The sequence below is a fragment of the Gopherus flavomarginatus genome, chromosome 11 (genome assembly GCF_025201925.1).
Source record: "Gopherus flavomarginatus isolate rGopFla2 chromosome 11, rGopFla2.mat.asm, whole genome shotgun sequence".
NCBI lineage: Eukaryota > Metazoa > Chordata > Testudines > Testudinidae > Gopherus > Gopherus flavomarginatus.
The window spans coordinates 33,511,629-33,534,888 of NC_066627.1; the positions used below are offsets into that span (position 1 = coordinate 33,511,629).

Sequence of the window (23,260 nt, forward strand, 5' to 3'; positions counted from 1 at the left end):
TAAGGGTGTTCAGCTAGAGGGAACTGGGATTTTAAGTCACAATCCCAGCTCCAGGAAAAGGGCTGGGGAGGTAATCCCTGCTTAAAGGAGGGTAGGAGTGATTAACCTAAGGCAAAGAGGCCTGGGAGAGAACCCTAGCTCCAGACAGAGGGCTGACAGGGACCTTCTGCTCAGAGGAGGGTAGGACTGGCTCATCTAAGCCAAAGAGCTAGGAGTTACTTGTCATTTCCCAGCTGCTGTGAGTAAACTTGAGGGGGTAAAGCTGTAGAGCCAGAGAAGCAGTAGTGAGGAACCAGAGATCCCAAGTAAGGATATTAGAATCCAGAGATGTGGGGAAAGATGTTGACAAGATAAGTAAAAGATAGGAGCAGCCCAGGAAAAATGGCAGAGGGGTTGAAGGAACAGTCCATGGCTACCTAAACAAGGTTCTGGGGCTGGAAACCAAAGAAGAGGGTGGGCCTGGGTTCCCTTACCTTCCCTCTTGGTCTAGGGAATGGTAAGGGCATCAGAAAGGGGTCATGTATTGTGGGGCCCAGATGCAGGTTGAGGACTGAGCTCAGAAGCCTTCAGACTTTGGGATTTTCTATCTGGGACTTGTCTGTTAACTTGGAAGAGGAACAGACTGGACAGTGACCTGGATGGAGGGCTAGGCTATCTATAAAGATAGATGTTGTGACACCAGAATGACTATGGGAGGGCACCAGGCTGAAAAAAGCCCTGCACCACCACACCTAGACTCAAGGAAGTGGTCTGGAGGTGGGAGGCATGATGACAGGGGGCAATAAAAATCTTAAGTTCACCACCCTTCTCTCTGAGTTCTGAATTTGAACCCAAAACCTCAAACCTCAATCAAAACCATCAAGTTTTATCTGGTTTCCATTCAAAACCACGAAAGTTCCTGCGGCTCATTCAAAACTTGATTCAGATGTTCTTGCTTGAAACTTGACCCAGGTACACTGAAAGATTCATGAAGCTTAGTAAAAGTCTGGTGAGCTTTGGGTCTGTAATAAACCCCCGAAGCAGGTGAATTTTGTGCCCAGTTTCTGGTTCATTATTAAAGCCTCACATGGGTTTGCTGACTAGTGAGAGAGTAACAATCTATGGAGCAATTCATTTCCCTAAATGAGGCTGGATTCAAAGCTGGAATTCCTGGGTGTGCAATACCATTCTGCTCCATTTCTTGGCATTCGTATGCACAATGGAGGATTTTTCCAAACAGCTGGACAGTGATGCATATTCCTATTTGTGACTTTTTCCAGGGTAAGAATATCAAGAAAGGTACATATTCATTTGGATGATGTTGAAAGATTTGGGAATGACTCATATTTCTTCAGTTGCACCCAGCTTGCTTTATCTCTGGGCCTTCATTAAATCAGATAAATTAGAAATGGAAAATGCCTACTTGAACAATCAGACCAGCTGCCTCTTTTACCACTTTCTACAGTTCTTCTACAGCCTTGTGGTTTACACTTACCTTTCAGATATTTGTGGATTCTTATCATGTCCCCCTAGTCATTATATAGTCCAGCAAGATACAATTAGCTTTTTATTTTTTTTTTGTAAATCTCCAGTTTGCAACCATACACTTCACCAGCTGAAGTATCTTTTTCTATTGTGTGAGTAGCTATCGCAGCCATTTCTACCATATCCTATTTACCTGTCTTAATATAGCAGGGGAGAGGTTTCTGTGGCAGCTTACAGAACTGTCTCCACAGGAGTCCTTCATCTGCTTTAACAGGGTTGGGGTGGGTCTCCTGATCAACACAGGACAACAATAATATGATACAAATTCCTACAGGGTACCTGAATTCTCTGATTCTCAGATTGTGGACTCTCCCTAATTGTTTCAATAAGAGTCAGTCCTGAAATCCCCTACATCTGGTCAGCTCACATAAAAGCTGTGTGTTCCTCAGTGTAAAACAATCAATCACTTTAATATTGGATGGAAAGGCAGACAGAGATAAACACATAGATGTTTGGGTTGGGTGGGCTGTTTTTTTCATTTTCCAATTAACCTTTTGCCTATCTAAGGCTGTTTCCAAGGAGACAAAGGAATTGTTCAACCCCTTGACAAATGGTTCTCAGCTGCCACTGGAAATCGTTTCCTCAGAGTGGGGCCTCTGACAGCCACATAATATGATTGTACTCAGCAGAGCAATTCCTTAAATTTAATGTGTGGCTGCAGGGGGGCAGAGATTTACTCAGCTGTAGCAGCTGATGTGTTTATCAAATGAGGTTCTGCTATACAGTTCTCAGCAGGACAAACCTCTGTATGGGGTCTGTAGCTAAGTATTATAAATTACTTGGACAAAGGAAGGGAGAAGAGGGCTTTTTTTGGTGTGGTAACCTTGTAGCAAGCCACACGCTCCAAACCACTGTGACAGACCCAGCATTGGTACCCAAATCTGGTCTCCTGTGCCAGGAGCTACTGGTGTCTGGCAGCATTAAAAAAAAAAAATCTATTTAGCCACTAGCATGGGGGAACATGGTGCCTTGTCGCTCTACCGTATTTGTGTGTCCCAAAGAACAGTAGCATTGATGGACCCTGAAAGGGACCTATCAAGCCATCCTCAGCCCCAAATACCCTCCTGAGAACTTGGGATTCATAGGCATGTACATAGACTGTAAGATCTTTGGGACAGGGACTGCTTTTTTCCTCTTGTTTGTACAGCACCTAGCATGACGGTGTCCTCAGTCCTACAATAACAATAGGCACCTATGCTCCCTACACAATGCAGGAGAGAGAGGCACCTAAAAATGGGATCCACAAAAGCCTGCATGCTAGATGGAGAACTGCCTCAGTTGGCCAATAGAGATGCCAACCTCAGGCACCTAACTACAGACTGAAGGCAGGTGCCTTTTTCTTTTGTGATCCACAGCCAGGAATGCCTCTCCTGGAGTGGGGCACCTTAGGTGCTTAAGCTGGTTCTTGGGAATGAGTTAGGCACCTGCCTAGTTTGAAACAAAATGGCTAGGAGAAGGTGGTGATGTGGTACTACCACCCCTGTAACAGCCCAGAGGTTGGCACACTCACCTAGGATGCTGGAAACCCAGATTCTATTCCCCCCTCCACCTGATAGGGAGAAAGGATTTGAACAGACTCCTATCTCTCCTGAGAGTGCCTTACCCATTGGGCTATGGGATGTTCTGAGTGGGTGTCCCTGAATCTCTCCTGTTGATGCTGGTTTCGGATAAAATAATTAGTCATTGGGCCAGTGAGAGAAAGTGAGAATGACTCCATAGCATGGTGGTTAGGCAACCCATCTGGGAGTGCAGAGGGACTAGAGCAGGGGTCAGCAACCTTTCAGAAATGGTGTGCTCATGTCTTAATTTATTCGCAGTGTTTAAGGTTTCATGTGCCAGTAATACATTTTACATTTACAGGGGCTGGAAGATGGAACCCCAGACTGGCCGCAGGCTGAGCAGACCGGCAGCTGGGACGCCAGGCTGGCAGCAGGTTCCTGTCAGCCTGTGGTTCCGTCTGCTGGCCCCAGCCAGACAGGGTCGTGTCTGCTGGCCCCGCTCAGCCCACTGCCTGCCTGGGCGTCCGTCCATCCGGGCCAGCAGCGGGCTGAGCGGGGCCGGCGGCTGGGACCCCAGGCCATTAGTGGGCTGCGCTGCTCATCTCGCTGCCAGTCTGGGGTTCTGTCCACCAGCCCCTGCCAATCGGGGTCTCGGCCGCTGGCCCCACTCAGTCCACTGTCATCCCGGAGTTCCGTCCATCCAGGCCGGCAGCGGGCTGAGCGGGGACGACAGCCAGGACCACAGGCTGGCAGCAGCATGCCACAGTAAATCAGCCATAGGTTGCTGACTCCAGTATCTGGAGTGAGGCAGCAGTGGGAATACCAAAAAGCAGAAACTTAGGTGGGTAAGGAACTTTTACAGCAAAATAGGTGACAAGTGAGTTTAGGCTCTGGCCTGGGGAGTTAGATGGCACCAGAGCGGAGCAGGGCAGTGGTGTCTAAATCCTTTTGGGGATGTGGGCCGAAGTGCCTAGTCACTTGAGGCCACCCAGAGCTTTACAGCGGGATAAGCAGAAATGAAGCAGGTAAACTGATGCAAACCCACACACATACACACACGCCACCCGGCTCCCCAGGATCTGGTGCTATCCTGTGGCTGGCTGGAGTAACCCGGTTCCTTCCTTTCCACAGGCCTGTGGTGCCACTTAGTGGAAAGCTGTGAAAAAACTCTGAGTTTATTGAATTGTATCAGCAAAGGGGCCAGTGGCAGCGAAGGTGGAACAGGGCTCAGGCTGGCTTTGAACAGCCTTGAACACCTGAGGCAAATGCTACTGCTCTGCTCTGCCCGCGGTGCTGCCCAGAGCCTTTGCCCCCTGGCATTGCAGTGACTTACTCGTCCCCACCTGGAAAGGGGGCTGTGTTTGTGCTGGAGCCTCCAGAAGGTGCCTGGGGGCCGGGCTCCCCTGGCGGGTGGGAGTGCCCTGGCTGGAGCTGCAGAGTGTCCATGTCGGGTGGGGCCCAGCCACTGCTTGGCTCTGGTAACCGCCTCCTGCATCCCAGTCTGCCTTATGATGAAGATAATGAGGGCTCCCTGTGCCTGAGGGACGGGACAGGCGCCCCCGCAGCCGTCCCCTAGAGCCCGGCCTGTTCACTCTGAAGCCTACTGATGGGAGCCGGTCACGCGGTGGCGGGGCGGGGACTCGCCCGGGCGCGGCCCCCCCTGCTCCTGCACGGGGCGGGCACAGCCGGGCAGCGGCGGGTACTGACCAGACCCGATCGGCACCACCTGGCAAAGCCGCCCAGTCTCCCGAGAGCAATACGCGACGCCGCCTCTCGCAGACAAGCAGCTCGCTAAGCAGCGCCTTGAGCTCCCTCGGGCGTGCCGGCGCTGGCCCTCGATGGCCGCTAGATGGCGCCGGCGCCCTTGGACTCCAGTGGGAGCAGTGCGTCATGACGCACGTACGCATACGCAGTGACGCAGTACGGCGGGCGGTAGGGGCAGGCGGGCGCCGCCGGGGAAGGGTGATTCTTTCGTCGGGCTGCCGCTGCGGCGGGAGTGACGGTGGGAGCGAGCGGCGTCGCGATGGAGCGGCTGGATCGCTGCGCCCGGCCCCTGCGCACCGCCCTGGTGCGGCGCTCGATGCGGCGGTGGCTGCCCTGGGGCCTGCTGGGCCTCATGCTGGGCGGCTCCCTCCTGAAGGCGCTGGCGCTGCTGCCGGACTCCTACATGAGCAGCAAGCGCAACCTGCTCAACATGTGAGGGGCGGGGTCTGCGCCTGCTGGGGTGGGGCGGGCGGCCTGGGAGGACAGTGCTGGGGGGATGAGTGACCCTGCTGGGTGGTGTATGGCTCGGGGGGAGGGCGCGGGCTGGTTGAGCCCCGATCCAAGTGGCCCCAGCCCCAGCCGGCCCTGTAGTGGTGGAGCACAGGCTGGCACACCAGCAGTGCATATGTGACTCCCTCCATGCAGGGCTGCAGAAGGATCCTAGAGAGTCAGGACACGCATAACACGCTCATCCTGTGGGGCCTGGTTGCTTGTAGGGCACAGAGGGGCAGGGCAGCCCTATGCAGCTGGCCAGGCAGCACCGTCCGTCTGTGAGCAACGCGTTCAAGGGGCCCGTGAGCCTAACAATCATGCTGTACCTATTGGTGTTACCGTGATCCCTGAGGGTCCTGTGAAAGACAGAGATGAGAGAGAAAATAGCTCTGCGTTTTTCCCTTTTACATTGTACATCTGGCAACCTTTTGTGTGCAGTCATTGTCACTTGGTTAGTCTTTCCCCTTTATTGCAGATCAGTTTTGTCTGTTTGGATCTTCCACTCAGAAACAGGGAGACATATTTTTTAAATAGAAAAAACAATAGTTGTAGAGCCCCAGAAATTGGCATGGAGACTTGGGGACAGAATCTGAGAGCAATTAGATCAGATGGTGCTGACTCTCCTCCTTTCTTCTAGCTCCTAAAACACATGAAATATTTGGCCAAGCTTGCAAGGTCTTACATTCAGTTTGATGGCATTTATCTGTTTGGTTCTATAATGCAATAACTTGTGAATGTTGGAAAAATGGAGAACACCTGAAGCCCCTGCCATATTTTCAAGTATCTCTGTAATTGTCAGTAGATCAAAGAACTGGTTGATGGCAACAATTAATACCTTCTAGCATAACAATACTCCTATCTCATCTCTGTTCATTAATAGTTTAATGTGTTGACACTCCGAATGACTTTTCTCCAGACAGAAAGAAATGAAATAATGGTAAAAGGCAGCCCATGGGATGAGGGGAAAAGAGAGCAAACAGAGCTCTCGGTTTGGGAGGAATGGGGGAATCACACAAATCCTGAGGAGTGGGAGGCACACAGAATCCCCAAAGTGAGCATGGGTGGGTTGCAGAGAATCCCTGGAGTTGGGAGGGTGGCCCACAGGGAACCTGTACTGGAAAATGGAAGGATGCAAAGGGCCCCTGGTGTATACAAATGAGTGGAGCCTACAGGAGCAGCAAAGTGTGTGACACCCCACCCCCTCGGCCTCCAACCCCCAGGTTATTGATACTGCTTTTTCACGGTAGCAATTGTTGTCATGGGGATGTAAATCCATTGTGGATTGGAGGGCAGGGGAGCTCCTCCAGACAGTCATGAAAAGGGAGGGATATGTCCACAAGACAGTCTATTTGGCTGTCACTTGAAAGCTTAAGAACTTCTGTTCTCTAGGTGTCTAGATTAGATGCTGTGGTGTTGGGTGCTGTGTAAATACGGTAAATAGCTGTTAATGATGTAATTTAGAAACCTCTTCCATGTACACCCCTAATCCCTACCCCTTCTTTGCTGACTTGAAGGTTAATATATTTATTCTTCTCCTTTGGCTTCTCCCTGGCAGCTATTTTGTCAAATTGGCCTGGGCCTGGACATTCTGGCTGCTGTTACCCTTCATTGCCATCACCAACTACTGTCTCAGCCGAAATGTTCTGGAGATGCTGCGGCGTATCAGCACCCTGCTGGTGGGCACCATGGTCTGGTATGTCTGCACTAGTCTCTTCTTGCACATAGAGGATTTCACTGGCAGCTGCTACAAATCACCAGCACTTGATGTGCTGTTCCAGGAGCACCTCAGCAAGTGGCAGTGCCGCCAGGGTGGTGGCTTCTGGCATGGCTTTGACATCTCAGGGCACTCCTTCCTCCTAACATACTGTGCTCTGATGATTGTGGAGGAGATGGCTGTGCTGCATGTCCTGAACACTGAACGGAGCCCACGATTACATGCAGTGGTCAATGCCCTGTTTGTTGCCTTGAGCTTTCTGACCCTGATCTGGGTCTGGATGTTTTTTTGCACTGCTCTGTATTTCCATGACTTCTCCCAAAAATTGTTTGGCACCCTAGTGGGTCTATCAGCCTGGTATGGAACATACAGGTTCTGGTACTTGAAATCCTTTTCTCCTGGACTTCCTCCCCAAAACACTAGTTTGAGTTCAAAGAAGCCTAATTGTAGCAGATAAGTTTCTGTGTTTCAGATTTTGTTTTAAATACAGGAATATTTGTCCAATGCTACTTTTTTTTTTAAATTTAAATAGTAAATAGCATATTTAAGGGGATGGGAAGAAAAGCCAATAGTCTTTATAGTCTGATGCCTGACTTGTGGCTATGATATGGTTCCTGGTGAGCAAATGTTGATATCACAGAACTGCCTACCATGATTGAGTATAATTGGCCACCTAACTAATATCTGAGCAGAGAGGCCAAGGATTGGATCCCGCCTGGAGACTGAATTCTCTTCTCCCTTCCTGTGGGTCCTGCTAGGGCAAGCTTGAGGCCCATTGGTAAGGAAAGCCTGCACTGCTACCTATGCGTTCTCTACCTGTTCTGTCGATTAAACAGAGGAACCAGCACTGACAAGAGGTCTTTAGGGCTGTCAAGCCAACACCTTTCACTGATCTGAAATTCTTCATTCTCTTCCCCATCCCCATCTTTTTTTAAGATAAAATATATCACATGGTCCAAATCTTGTGCTAGGTTTTAAGTCTGACTTTTTGAATACTCTAGTTGTAAACTTTACAAATGTGCCTGGGGCAGTTTAATGGTGGTAACTATTGCAACAGACTTTTAATTGGCAATCAGAATGCACTTATTAAAGCAGAATGTAGCTGGGTTGTGAAGCCTCACATTCCCAGATTGTTAAATACTTTCACGTCCCATAAATCTTAATTGGCCATCTGTATATTCAGCAGGGAGAAGAGAGACTTTGATTTTTGAGACCCAGAGTCTGTTAGGTCATAACTTTAAATTGACTGCTACTCTCAATCTTTGAAAATGAATTCCTAAAGAATAAGTTTTATTGCTTCAGTTGATTTTTAAAAAAAAATCGATTTGCCCCTTTATTCTTGACACTGATTGTAAAAATAGCAAGATGATACCTTTTGTTAAAATGTGATAATAAGACGACTTCTCCCAATTCTCTGTTAATTGGCTCGTACTAAAATGTTAATGATTTAAAAGATTTTTTTCCCAGATGTTGTTATAAGTTGCAAATTTTGTATTTGCAATTTAAAAAAAAAAACGTGTTTAATATGTTCCTTTCAGACGCCCCGTGGATTTTTGGCCTCATGTAACAAGTGCACTGACTGGACCCACTATATTTTGAATCATTCTGTTTGTTGGGGATTGTATGTAATATACTGTTTGCCGAGGGTACTATAGCAATATGCTTAAAGAAATATTTATTCTTACCTTTTTGTTGGCATCAAATAAGCTATTTTAATTGCATACTAAGTTGTGGCAAAAAGTGGTAGCCAGCAAAACCCTATTATGATGTCCAAATTGGGACGTCTCTGTTCTGTCCTTCATGTGAGATGGACATTTAGCATAATTTTTAGTTTAAAAAAGTTTATCATCTTGTTTTACAAAAGGCTTATTCATGTCAGGGATAGACAAACCTAAATCAGTTTTACAGCAGTAATCGTCCAGCAGGCTATCAAAAGCTTTTGGTAGCTCATCTGTATGTCTGCTAAACTGTAGCTAGTTCTAGTAGCACAGTAGTGGACCTAATTTTCTACATCACTTAATTCTAAGTTAAGTGTTTTTCTGCCTTTAGGACAAGGGGTTCCATACCCTGATCGTAATATATTCATGTTGCCACCTTAACACTTCTTTCCTAGCCAGAGAGGGAGACAGTCCCGCACATACAAACAGGTTAATGTCTCATTTGGGGGCCTGATCCTTTGAAATACTGACTTCCCTCTGTCTCCTTTGAATCAAGTGATGGTTGAGGGTACTTGGGAGCTCCCATAAGGCACAAAGCAGATCTCAGGATCAGGTTGTCTCATGAGATTCAGCTGTGTGTTTTGGGTTGTTCTTTGAGTATGTCTACGCTTGGAGCCAGAGGTGTAATGTCCAGCTCCAGCAGACATATCTGCACTAGCTCTGTTCAGGCTGTCACACTAAAAAAAGAAGTGCAGGCACGGTGGCGGGAGGTGGCAGCAACCCTGAGTATGATTCTGTCCAAGACTCATACATACTCAGGAGGCTAGCTCAACATGCTGCCGCGGCTACACTGCTATTCTTAGTGTGCTAGATCAGTCAGAGATAATGCAGGTATATCTCTTCAAGCTGGAAAATACACCTCCAGTTCAGATTGTAGACATATCCATTGTGTCAAACCACCTTTCAGCTGCTTTATCGGATGCCTTGTCTACATGACAGAGTTGCATCCGTTTAACTTAAATCAGTATTTAAACTGATATAGTTAAACTAATGTGAAACCCCGTGTGGACACTCTTTATTTTGGTTTAGCTTAAACCTGTTCCAAATAGATTTAAACAAAACTGCTAAAAGCCCAGACTCCTGGGCAGACGCACCCAAGGTCCGGTTCTTTCCTGAACTGATGTCTATTGATTTTTATACGCCTTTATACTGATATGAGAGGCCACAAACGGGTTATATCAGTTATACTGTATCTGTTTAAATTATGCCAGTGTAACATTCCCATGTAGATAAGTCCCGAGTAGAACCCCAGTATTAAAAACTATGCAGTTAAACTGACAGGCTTTTAAAGCTTAAATTAAAATTAGCTTCCCCTCTGGAAAACACTATTTTTGTGCAAACTCTGTTTACAAACACTTCCATTCACCTAACCAGTGTGTCATAGTAACTGTTTATTATTTTATTTTATTATTTATTAAAATGAATAGCATAGGATATGGAAATGCTTGAAACTTTCCTGTAACCTCAGCGCTAGTATGTTAGACAAATGTAACTGATCAAATTCACCTGGAGGACTTACAAGGCGTTGTGTGGTTGAGGTTCAGTTTCTGGAGCCTCTAAAGATAAATTAAGGGCCCACTGCTGCTACTTGTGCCCATGTAGTTAATGGGACTACTTGCATGAGTAAGCACTTACTCTGTTGAGTAAGTGTTGCAGGATAAGACTTTTCAGTTTGTCATTGAGAATTCCAGTGGTATTTAGGCATGTGAGTAGGTCCCAAATTTTCAAAAACATGAGGTATGAGCAAAATGAGCATTAATGTGTGTCCACTGTGCAGACTGATTGTGTAATTGTCTACACATAAATACCCATTTGAGCAAACTATCTTAGTAATACACCTGCACTTTGCGCACCTAGGGTGAAAACTTGGCCCCGTTGAAGTCAATGGGAAAACTCTCACTGTGGGGCCTGGATTCGTTCCTAATATGTTTGGCAATCTTGCAGGTAGGTGTCCAGTCTCAGTACAGAGGCCACACGTTTACCATTGACTCGGAGAGTTCACTTGCTGTGTTCAGACTTTGGAACTTTTCTTTTGTGCCTTTTGATTGTACCACAGGCAGATGATCCCGTCCTTTTCGTTTTCAGTGTTAATTTAATAGCTGTCTGTGGAATTCAATGGCAGGAAATCTTCTGTGCACGTATTTTTTTCTCTTTACTTTTTGGGGGGGTAGTTTATATTTACCAGTGGAATGAAAATCCAGTCCCTCCACATCTGGGGTAAATTTGCATTAGAGAAGAAAACTCCACTCTAAACAGCTGGATTTGATGTGGATTGCTGCCATGTGGACAGATCTTTTCTTTGAACTTGCTGGAAATACATTTGGAATTTGCCTGAGTTTTAAAACTAAAACCTGGAAAAAGTATTTGAGAGGACAATATTCAAATCTTGTAGTGGATGATGATATGAAGCAATTGTAATCATGAAATTGTAACTCATAACAGCCTTGTTTTGACTTCCTGAATTAAAGTCTCTTGCCTATATTCAGTATTGTTTCCTGTGTCTTTGGAATTATTTAGGAAATTTTGCTTGTCGTCATCCCACTACAATACACAAATAAAGTAAACAAAATACATTTTTAAAAGTAGCTTTTTGCTTATTCCTCACTCTGTATATTTAAGGTTGTGGCTTATTTTGGGGGTTCTATGTAATGACGCCATTAAGAGAAATAACTTTGGATTTTTTGGCATTCCAGATCTCAGAGCTTTCACCTAGCCAAGGGCCTGTTAAGGAACGGAAGGACAAGAGGATAGCAAAATAGGAAGTCTTAAAAGATTTGGGATTAATTTAACTTCATATTACCATTTCCAATAACATGTTTTATCTATTTACATCATAATGTGGAAGAACAGAATCCCAGCATGGGGCAGAGGAGAGTTTAAGTCTTCCATAAGTATTTGGCAAGAGGTCAGGTCTTAAACAAACCTGGAACTGCCAGGGTTTTGATGCTTTCTCTTTTCTCCCCTAAGTCTCTCTTTTTTTTTTTTTTTTTTTTTTTTCCCCCCTAAATTAAACTTTTCTCTCTAGTCTCGAACACTGGGGTTTAGACCAGACTTTTGATCTGACCATTTATTGATACCGTAACCGTAAAACCTTTTAGTGATGTCTGTGTATGAGTAGTGCAGTTCGTACACCTCCCCTCCCAGACGGCCCAACAGTTTTGAGTCAACCTCTATTTCTGGAGTGAGCTTGTGATAACAGAATCATACCTCTGGTGTAATTCATCTGCATTACAATTCAGGGTGATGCCAGATTGTGACCCGGGTGCATTTTTATGGGCAAACTAGGTGGTGCATCCAACTTTTCTGAAAAATCTAGGCCATTCCTGTTAAACAGTTGGGGGTGAGCATTTTCAGTGACTGCAGCAGGAGGTGATGGTATTCCTGCACCTTGTCAGAGATCATCGTTTTTTTTTCAGTTCTTTGCCGTCAGCTGCCTACTCAGTCTCTGTTCACTCACACTCCTCTTCCTCTTTTTATAGCTTCTCCTGAGTGCTTAGAGCTCCATTTATTAATAAAAGGTTTTTTTTTTCTGTTCAGCATATTTTTAAAGCATATTGTCAGCCTACCAGGTGGAAGATTGTTAGCATTTGCAGCTCTGAACTATGATAACAATACTCCTTATGAACAGCTGAGGCAGCAATTGTAAAGTTAAACTAAAATACCCCAGGGCTAGCATGGGATGGAAATGTACTGATATTCCATAGGTCTATTATGCCCTGCGCAGAGCTGTATCACAGATGCACTGGATTCCTGGCAGAAAGGGTGAACGTCACTTGCAGATGGCCCAGCATCGTGGTCACACAGCTGCATGGGTCCTGGAACTACAGGTGCTGGTGGTGCTTCCACACCCCTGGCTTAAAGTGGTTTCCCTCATATACAGGGTTTACAGTTTGGTTCAATGGCACTCAGCACCCCCACTATACAGATTGTTCCAGTGCACCTGCACAGCTGCACGTTCTGTTAGGCTGATCCCTGTACTCACTGGTAAACGTAGTGACTCTCGATGGACTAGATGAGTCTGGTGCTCTGGTTATCTTGGACAATGGCCATTGTACACTGTAGTAGCTGGCATAATGAGGGGGCATTGGTGGTAGGCTCAGCAGGAAATTTAGTTGCTGCTTAGACACAGGAAGGATGTTTTGGAGCTAAAACTGAACACACAACAAGGATACAATGGGATAAAAGTTGGGGAACAGGGAGAATTGAATATCCAGGATAAAAAATATACAGAAAAACATGTAACATTAGGGCTCACTGCAACCCTATGTATATTAAGCCATAATATGAGGCGAGAGACCACTTGTACTGTATACCTCTCGTGTCTGGAAAGACCCTTGAACTGTTAAACAAGAGAAGGTAAATATGAATAACAGTCTAATTGATCTATCATATTTCCAAGGCCCTCTGTTGATGTCCAATCTAGGTGTATCTCTGCACATGTAGGAGGGTGGTGTTTCAAATCATGTCCTACAATGTAATGAATTGTAGAGATCAGTGGGCAGATTCTTAGCTGCGGTAAACTGTGGAATTCAGTGGAGCAATGACTGTTTACACCAGCTATGGATTTAATCCCTATTCCATAATGTTTTGTCATGTTGAAGTCAAACCTACCTGAACCTCATGCTGCTACATGTCTGCACAGCCTTCCCCTGAAGTATTCCTGCCTTTAAAGAGAGACTTGCAGGTGATGTAAGGGTGCCTGTGACAGGCTCAGCAGACCATGGCTTGGAATGTGTGGGATGTGTCTGGGGTTAGCTGCATCCTTAAAGAGGGAAATCATGGAACTAGAGAAAGGACGGTGCTTTGAAACTTGTCTTCCTGGTCTGGAGCTCAATTGAGCTCTGCACCAGATTCATCTTAGAAAGAGGTGAGACTGAATCCCTGAAACTTGTTGTCTTTTTGTTTCTCCAGCCTTGTTTTCAAATCAGCCCCTTGGACCCCATGCTCTGACCCCAAATTTGGGGTCTGTTTCCCTTACAATAGTATCATGCACTGTGTTACTTTGGAGTGATACTCAAAGTGCAGTCTCCGCATCTTGGGATGGTCTCTATTTTTAGATCACAGAAACAAGCACCTGTTGTTTCTTCATGTTTCACAGTTGTTTGTAGTTTAGTTGTGGTTTGTATTTATGGACAGTGGCTCTTCAAAGACTCCTGCATTCCAGGCTCCATGGTCCCTGCAGCCTATAGTCAGAGCCTGTTCTTTCTGGTCTGGTTTGTTAATCTAATCAAAGTGATTTCATTTTTTAAGATTATGGGTAATTCAAATGGTGTCAAGTTGGGGGGAGAGTGTTTTGGGGGCAAGGATCCTCCCTGCTGGTACTTTTGTAAAGGCTAATAATAATTTGCAATATATCAAGTTATCTGGTTATTGTAAACAGATTCAAAGAGTTTGAAATATTAGCTCAAGTTATGTGTAAAAGTTTCTTTTTATTGCAACAGACAAGAAGGCTGGCCTGAGCCTCAGGAGCACTGGCTTCAGTTCCTGGCTCTGTCCCAGATTTCCCAACTGATTTTAGGCAAGTCAGTTAGGTTGAAGTTCTGGCCCTATTGCAAGCAATGGCAAAATTTCCCTTGGCTTTATTCACTAGAGCCAGAATATTACTCTTTATGTTTGTCACCCATCAAACTGAGGATGACAATATTTCCCCGCGTCAGAGGGGTATTGTGAGGATAAATCCACTAAAGACGAGCTGGTGAGCGCCGTAGCATGCCTGTGAAATCATTTGTTTAAATATACTGATTGTCACTCAGGTAAAATCTGCCTGTTATTGTCTTGGTGGCTCTTTACTATCCAGTGAGGAAAGGGGAAGAACTGGCAAAGTGGTAGCAGCCAGGGAACAACTCTGCAGACAGTGGATCACCTCTTATTCAAGCCTGAGTGTTTTCGCTCTGCCAGTGGTACAGGCTAAGGGGTGTGTTCTCCTAGAGGTGGGGACTTATATACATGAAGTTGGGATGACACCTCCAAAATGTTACCTGTTTCTGGAGTGAGCTAGTCCCTGCTCCCTGGTTTCTCAAAGCAGTGTTTGAAATCACTTGTCGTAGGAGAGACACAATGCCGTGAAGCTCTGTGTAGATCCTGACATGGGTCCCAGTACGATCTCATACAACTGTTAGGAACATCTTTAATAAAGAGCAGGGCAGAAGAAGACCACAGCTGACTGTCCCCTATGGTGTGTGTGAAGGACTGGAGAATAAACTGCAGGGGATAGTCCTGGGCTAGTTAAAGGAGTGGGGCAGCGGATATAGATTAGATGGCTGGGCAGTGAAGGGACTTTTCTCTCTAGTGTTTGTGATGCCAAGTGGCACTAGCAGTTCATGACAGACCCACCTTTTAAACTAAATATATTTTGGGCATCAGGCCTTTTTGAGTCTGGCCTGGAATCATAGACATGCAGGGCTGAAAGGGACCACAAAGGATCATTTAGTTCAGTCCCCTGTGGTGAGGTAGGACCAAGTGTACCTGCCCCTGGCAGATAAGAAGGGGTGCAGAATCATGCCAAGGAACTGGCGTGTGAGAGCAGGCCAGGGGAGGAGTGGGCATGTAGCCAGTGGGTCTACGAACTACTGTGCATGGATCCACTACCAAAAGCCCATGAAAGGGATCATGCAAGGCTATAGCTGCTGCTACAGTTAATGGGCTGTGTCTGCTTGTGAAATAGCTTTAGTATGTCTTTACTCACATACTGACTTCCCGTTATATATATGTCACCTGGGCCCGGGGAAATAATACTCTTGAGCTTTGTTTGATCTTATGTCCTGGAAAGCGTGATGGGTCTTTTTAGGGCGCTCAGGATGATCCCATCTCTCATTTGCAGGAAGCTTTCTTAGTCTCAACTGTAAGCCTAGTGCTTTTCTCTATGTTGAAATCCTGAAAGTGATTTAACTCTTCATTCACCAAGCTACATTTCATCTTCCCTTATTCGCGTGACTTTATCCAAGATGGCTGATCACACCAGTGTATGGCCCTGGGTTATCAAGACAGAGCTGAATCTTTGGGACAATTGTATCCCTTATGTTACTATAATTGATTTCAGTGGTTACCTCAAGGGAGGATTTGACCCTTGGTGCGGCACTGGGCCAAAGGAACAAGTTTTTCTTGAAACTATGTGGCACTTCCCACCCAATAAATTAAAGTCCCTACACCCCTGTGAGGTAGCTGAGTTTTCTTCTCCCCAAGCTACAGATGGGTAACTTGAGGCATGAAGGAGTAAAATGACTTGCCAGGAACAGAACCCACTTCCCCTCCTCATACACTAAACCATGAGTCTTTGCTATTCTGACAAATGCAGGAGCATTTCATTCTCAGCCAAAACATGATCAGAGAAGTAGTTCAGAGACTAGTTTACTATTTATATTGAAGCTGTTGTCTAGGAAACAAGAATTGGTCAGTGTTAAGGTGAAACGGAAGGCAAAGCAATCCGTTTTAGAGTGTTTGAGAGCTACAACCAAAGCTATGTGTACCTAAAATGCTAGACCTCAGTATACAGACAAGTTCCAGGCGGTGGCTTCCATTCACTTCTGCTTTTCCTGGTTGCTACAGATTGAGTTCCCTGTTAAGTGCAGTAAGTGGTAAAGAAATCTACACCAATAAATCTGAGATGAGCCAATTACCCATCTATTTTATTTTCTTAAAACAAGATTATAATATTTCCAATATACGAGTCATTTTAAAAAAACCAACAGACTGTGTTCATAATGTGCAATTTCTCATAGTGAAGGATGGGAAACTCTTGTAAATGTCGCTCTATGGTAAAGGACAATATAATAGCAAAAAGTAAAGTCACTTGGACATGCTAGAAAACCAACGCAAGAACAAAGGATGAGAAATGCACTCATGGCTTTAATGCATTTATTTCAGATGGAACAAAAAATCCATCATTTTTTGGCCTCAACCAGCTAAAAAGCTGGCATTGGTTATATCCAGTACTGGAAATGGATTGGTCTGGATTCCCTAGTTCTTGGTCATTTAGGCCCCAAATTCAGATAAACCCTTCAGCACATGGTGAGGTCTCACCCTGTTCACACAAGTGCTTATGCATGTGTTTACACCCCATTAAAGCCAATGAGAGTTAAGCATGTGATTGAATTTAAGCATGTGATTAAGTTCTTTGTTGGATAACAAAAGCACCAGTTTGCTGAATTGGGGCCATGGGGCTTGATTCCACCCCATTGAGTCAATGAAAGCTTTGTCATTGATGGGTCAGAACTTTATTCTCCACTATTCTATGAATACCTGCAGATGCAAAACTGGGTTATTTAATTTCTGAAAGAGCAGTTTCCTTATCCTTGGATTATTCATTCAGTGACTTATCAATACCTAAGGCCATTAGTAATAACTGATAAATTTGGTCCATTATTATAGTGTCCTAAACCAGGATTTTGGAGTAACTCGGATTGGTTTGGCTTAACTCTCGATGGTGTTGACCAATGCTGTAAAGTTTATTTTGGCATAAGTTTAAAACATGACCTAATGTTAAGTACTTTCACAACCACTAACATTTGCTATGATATTTTTTTCCTGTTGATCGATGTCCTGGATGCAAAGTCACGTATCTAGTCTCAAACAGGCACAACACGTGCAGTGCCAGTGCAAGCTTCCCCCACTCTGCCCCATCTATGGACCTTGACCAATCTTGCCCTTAGATGAGCAATCTGAGAGGATAATTCTAGCTCCATGGCCCTGCACTCCGTACCTGAGTTGTTCAGGCTGCCAACAATTGTGTCATGTGGACACTTGTCTGTTCAGAAACAGACTATGATCCTGCCACTAATTTCACATGAGTCACGAAACAGTCACCAGATGTTCTTTGAACACTGCGAACCTGGGCTTGGCTCTTATTGGCAACCTAGAAAGGAAAGGCTTGATACCATGTTCTCGCTCCCCTCATCATCTGATCAGTTTTACTCTTGAATACACCATTTCTGGGCAGGGGGGGAGTTTCTGCTCTGCCTTGAAAAATAAAGGAGACTAGTAAGGTGTGGACAGGACAAGATCAATTGCCTGATAAAATGACGTACACTTACATTTTTCATTATTGAAGCTTTCAAACAAAACCCACAGAAAAAAAGATTTAAAATCCTTTGTTTTGGGAGCTATTTAAACTGGAACAATAGCCGGGAGTAGAGATCAAATTGTCTGGAATCTCTAGCTGAAAGTGAGAGTCTTGATTACCCAAAGGACACGATGTATCCACAACTCACTCATTGCCACAGAAAACACAGATCTCTGATAAATACTAAATGACCAAAAGTTTTGAAAGTGGCTTCTGATTTTCTGTCCCCAAATAATTGCAGATTCAGGGTTGGAGTGCAAATAAAAATTTAAAGGCACTTAGATGTCTAAAAACTTGATTGCATCCACAAATCTGGGAGTTAGACTTTTAAAAGCTGAAACTATATCTGGGGGAAAACTGCAGGAGGAGCAAAATCAAAACCCAGGTTGAGGCCCTTTTAAAATGAAAGTTAAAACACATAGGGCTAGATTGTGGCTCAGATTACACCCCTATATAATGGAAGAAGAATTCTCCTTACACCCTTATGGGGGCCTTAGTTCAAAGGAGTAAGTGGAGCTACTTGCCTGCTTACTCCCTCCCAGGAGCCTGTAAATGGGCCGGGGCAGGGAATGGGCAGATCCTTGGCATGTACCCTCATCCCCTGCTTACCGGCCTGTAGCTAAGCCAGTATATGGGGGCGGGGGGACAGCACCTACTGCTGGGTAGCACAGCTGTCACTTACTACGGCCAGAAGCAAAGTGGGAATTTACTTAGACTCAGGCATGTTGCCCAGCAGAACTCGTGATGTTGCAACTTATGTGCCACCCCTTGTTGTTCAGGGCTGTGCCTGAAGTCCCCATGTAGCCCTAGGCTGGGGTGCCACATCTGCAGTGGGTCACTAGTTCTGTCTATCGAGAGCACCTCAGGTGGGGAAACCCTTGTCTAGGAGGGTTCTGTTGCAGCTGTTGCCTGGTTCCACGTTAAGGTTACAGTGATAGGGAGAAAACCATTCATCACCTGAATGAATAGAAGAGGCTTGCATGTAAAGGCCAACTCGTGGATCTGCGATTACATTTGATCATAACTGCCTCTAACCATAGCAGGACTGCCCCATAATGAAGTATGTGCATTAATATAGGTTGGTTGGAATGGTAATGCTCATCCAGTGGTTCTTTTCAGCAGTGCCTTTGCTATCCACCGAATCTCCCCAACAGTCCCTCTGATTGTCGTTTTTTACTCTCACTGTCTTTCCCTGGAGTGCTTACTTTAGCGAGAGTCTCCAGCTGATTTCACTGCTGGGTGAACTACCAGGGAAACCAGACTCACTGACCCTGGGAACATGCTGGGGTTGTTTGCCTTTTCTGAATTGTTTATTTAATCTACATAAAAATCTCAGAAAAGGACCCATTTGGTAAGCATTACCAGTCAGTGCTCGCTGTCAGGTATGTTCCTATTCTAGTCCAGAGAGATTCTTTCACTGTGTTCATCACCGTAGTACCTAGGTGCCTCCAGCAGTGCATTCAGCTACATAAAAAGCACTAGTGAAGGCAGTACAAGATAAAATTTCAGGCAGAAAATGACTTGTGTATACTACTCTGTATTCTATACAATGAAATGTAAGTACAATATTTGTATTCCAATTGATTTAGTTTATAATTATATGGTAAAATGAGAAAGTCAGCAATATTTCAGTGATAGTGTGCTGTGACACTTTGGTATTTTTATGTCTGATTTTGAAAGCAAGTAGTTTTTAAGTGAGGTGGAACTTGTGGGTACGCAAGACAAATCCGACTCCTGAAAGGGGTACAGTACTCTGGAAAGGTTGAGAATCACTGCTTTACATCGACCATTGGCCTGCTCTAGGGTGGCAACCACGTGTTCCTACGTTAGCCTTTTCCTTTCAAGCTTTTAAACAAGGGGAGGAAATTGAGAGACTCTTCCATCTCCTGCCCTCCTTAAAATGTACCAAATTCAGTGTCTCCTATATTGGATACTTCAGGCCAAATTACCACCAAGTTTCCACAAATACACCAGCAATATTTGTAGGAATATGTTTACCCATAAAACATTGCACCCATTTGGTCATGTAAATAGACACTTATGTACAATTGCCCAAGTTGCATGTACACATGCTGGTTTGAGGGTTTTGCATGCACCAGTGGAGCAATGCATGCATGCACACACATTTTGAAAAATATGGGTTTAACGTCTAGAAAAAATGTGTGCATGAATTGGGTGCCTCATCTGTGTGCAAATGATTGCACACTCAAACTGAGTGCATGCTCAACTGTATGTGTAACTGATCATGAAAATATGGAGGATGTTTGTGCATTTTTGCCTGCACATTTGTCCACAAATGTACACATTGGTCCCTCATGTTGTTTCTGGTGAATTTTTCATGATTTCATGACTCACAGGGTGGGGGACCACTGACGTTGCTGTGAAATCCAATGTCTCGCAAATGCATAAAGAAACTACTTTTGCCACTTCGTACCAGAGGCGAGGCACAATGTGATTCCTAGCACTTGTGCAGCGCTCATTGTTAGCTACCAAATCTAGAGATGCAGTGCTATTTGCCAGTGATCACTTGGAGATCTGAAAATTAGGTAGAGGAAATTCTAACAGGCTTAGATATCGCTAGAAAGATTTGATTGAAAAGGAGGGTATATTGCTTCATTTGGGCTTTAGATCAATCCTTACTGTGCAAGGAAACAGCACAAACCACTTGACAGTCCCTCCAAATACTGCCCCACTTTGAAATAAGAGTCAACTGATGTTAAGCACATTTAGAAATGTAAAGCAGTTATGCCTCCCATCTGGTTTATTCTGGATCTTGTAGTTTTCTAAGCATGAGTAGCAGTGACACCTATTATTCTTTCCAACATGCAAAAGGCACAAGAAAGTGATAAACGTGATTCTGTGCAAAGTGTCTCTAAGAAAATACAGAGGGAGAAAGTTACTGAGAAGAGCCCTCAACAGAAGAGAAAACAAAAGTGTCTTCAGGCAAGTGCAGAAAAGTTCTGAGAAGCTCAGTCGGTGAAAGGTGCTTTGCAAATCCAGAAAGGAAATTCAAGGCAAAGAGCTGTGAGGCTAAAAAAATAAATCTGTGTCAGACAGAATTCAGCCTGGAAGTCAAAATGATATCACTGAGAAATAAAAGTGGCTCTTAATAAAAGACATGTAAACATAAAAAAAAAAAAGCAGATGTAGAAGGTGGATACATTCTAAGACCAGCTCATTAAAAATATTTGATTTAATGGAAATAATTAAAAAAATGGATAATTAAATCATTCAACTCTACCTTGATCTTGACTGGCTACTGTACCCCCCAACGGGCTGTGTCCTCTCTGCTTCCAGGAAAGATCCCAGATCACAAGAGTGTAACAGTTTCTAGAAGAACAACGGCCCCTCTACTTGCACCTGGGAAAAGTGTGATGCGGCCAATGTACATTTTGAAAACATAAAGGTACCGCACAGAGTATCCAAATCCCATAGTTTAATGGGGCGGGGGGGGTGAAAATTTTTCCGGGGTTGTCCTCTCCCTTCCACCAGAATTTGCCTGCTCTGGAGGTAGTTTCACTCCATGACAGGGGTGTAAGCTCAGTAAGTGCCTGAGTATGACACTCACCAGTCGCTACTGTTTAATACTTAAACCTAAAAAAAGCCATTTATAAGTTGACTTATTTGTGTGTCTTATTTCCTTGCGGTATAATTTTCTACTTCTAACTATGGAATGTTACATCAACAATATAACTATTCATACCTTGTTTCAAATTTCATTACAGTGACTGAGGAGTCAGCGTGATTTCACACAGCACAGAGACACCAAACTAAACACCAAACAGCCAGCATTAGATGTATTTTTTCTTTAAATACCAATAAGCAAAATATCCCATTCCCCCCAGAGATCCCATAAGGAAGGAGGCTCCAAAGAAGGAGGGGGGTTTCCGTTTCACAAGCCTGAAGGCATTGGGTACCACGGCCGAGAGAAGGGTGGTGTGTATGTCTCCCAAAACTTTCCTGAAGGCAAAGCGTTTTTGTATCCTGTCAAAGAAGGACTGTAGGTTGGGTCTGCTGCCATCTTCCCAGTATTTCTTAGACAGTCCTAGAAATTTGAGGCGGTGCAGGGTGGCCCCCAGTAGGATGTCGGCCAAGGTAAAGATGCAGCCGCAGAGCCAGAGTTCACACTTCTGCCCTGGAGAATTAAGCCACAAAAACAGACATGAGAACAAGCTGCTGTTTGGAAAATTGGGGCCTGGTCCAAAGTCCACTGAAGGCAATGGGGAGCCTTTCCATTGACTGCAGCAGGCTTTGGATTAAGCTCTAAGTATCGCTGCAGAGTTAGAGTTCATTAAGAAGCCGATCTTCTCTAATGAGTTTAAAAGGAGTTGAACTGGGCCCCGGGGAATCTTAAAAAGCAGGGCTGTGAGAATTTGTTGAATTTAGAACTACTCATGAACCTTCTCTGTGGGCTGGTTCTAGATGGTGGTTCCTTATCCTGCTTCCAGTGAGGTGAGCATCAAAACACCCTTTGGCTTCAGTGGGACCTAGTAAGTGTCCCAGCTCCAAATGAACAAGCTGTCCTATGCACTCAGGGACAGCAATTACCTTCGGCCTTGGCTGCTGGTTGAACATAGTGTGATGTTTCAGAAATGAAGGTGGCCCCAGGGTCACGGCCAGTCCTGTTCCCCATTTTCTATATTAGGGACCTTAGAAATACTTGGGAATCCGAGAAATTTCCTACAGAGTGTGGGACTAGCGTAGCTGCTGATGCAGCACCTCCAGCTTTTCCTGCTACCACTAGCGAGCATCTCCTGCCTCTTTAAACTCATGACCTCTGGCGGAAACTCTATTCCAAGACACCAGATTTATCAGCACTTCTGTGATGGGAATCAGATTTCAGGGGGAGGCAATATTTAATGCTGACGTGGGCTATGAGAACAGATACCAAAGGGTTAAAAGCTCCCCATCACTGGCTACCCTCAGCAATAATATCACAGGAGAAATGCTCTCGAAGAAAGTCTGTGATGGGACGGAGGAACTCCTGCATTAGCACTGGCCAGGAGGGGGTTAAAACACTTTCCCAAACATCCTTCCATCCCTGTACTATGCTAACTGGCAGGGCCAGCGGCAGAGTAGCAGGTGAGCCTTATTAGTGACAGCAGCTGATTTCCTTAAGGGTGGGGTTACATAAACTCACAGAGGAGCAAGGATTAGAGCTAAAAGAAGGGGGAAAAGGGGGGGGGCAGGGTTTCTGTCTCTTCCTTTAGGCTTTTAGACCCCCTGAATCCCTTGCTATGTTCTGTAGCTGTGGGAAGCTTTATTGTTTGACCCTTAGGAGCAAATGATTGGAAGTTAAATGCTCTTCATACATTTTTCTAAAATCAATAAACAGGCAAAATCTCTAGTACTTCTGAGTGCTGGGGCATGAGTAACCTTCCAATAAAAAATCATTGGGTGCAGTACAGAGCCAGGGAGCCTCTCTACAATAATACACCAGTGTGTGTAGCAGAGCACTTAAGAGCAACCCTGCAATAACAAACCAGGATTT

The 23,260-nt window shown here is 44.9% G+C and overlaps 2 protein-coding genes across 3 annotated transcripts in view; one reads left to right on the forward strand and one right to left on the reverse strand.

The window, feature by feature from the left end:
- Window positions 1–4,957: 4,957 nt before the first annotated feature.
- Window positions 4,958–21,388, forward strand: FITM2 (fat storage inducing transmembrane protein 2). 2 transcript variants are annotated; one of them, XM_050917467.1, is made up of 3 exons: window positions 4,958–5,219; window positions 6,835–6,972; window positions 21,067–21,388. In XM_050917467.1, exons 1-3 carry the CDS (start codon window positions 5,047–5,049, stop codon window positions 21,101–21,103), a joined length of 348 nt encoding a protein of 115 aa, XP_050773424.1. In that variant the 5' UTR covers window positions 4,958–5,046; the 3' UTR covers window positions 21,104–21,388. The 2 variants fall into 2 exon arrangements, with proteins under 2 accessions (XP_050773424.1, XP_050773423.1); XM_050917466.1 differs by lacking the exon at window positions 21,067–21,388 and having other exon boundaries at window positions 6,835–11,196.
- GDAP1L1 (ganglioside induced differentiation associated protein 1 like 1) overlaps window positions 16,316–23,260 on the reverse strand; it is a 41,413-nt gene continuing 34,468 nt past the window's right edge. Inside the window, exons 6-7 of the mRNA XM_050917437.1 lie at window positions 21,011–21,904; window positions 16,316–20,799 (exon numbers count right to left, since the gene is read on the reverse strand). Of these exons, the coding sequence (XP_050773394.1) occupies window positions 21,561–21,904 (344 nt within the window). The 3' untranslated portion in view covers window positions 16,316–20,799; window positions 21,011–21,560. The remainder of the gene's footprint in view (window positions 20,800–21,010; window positions 21,905–23,260) is intronic.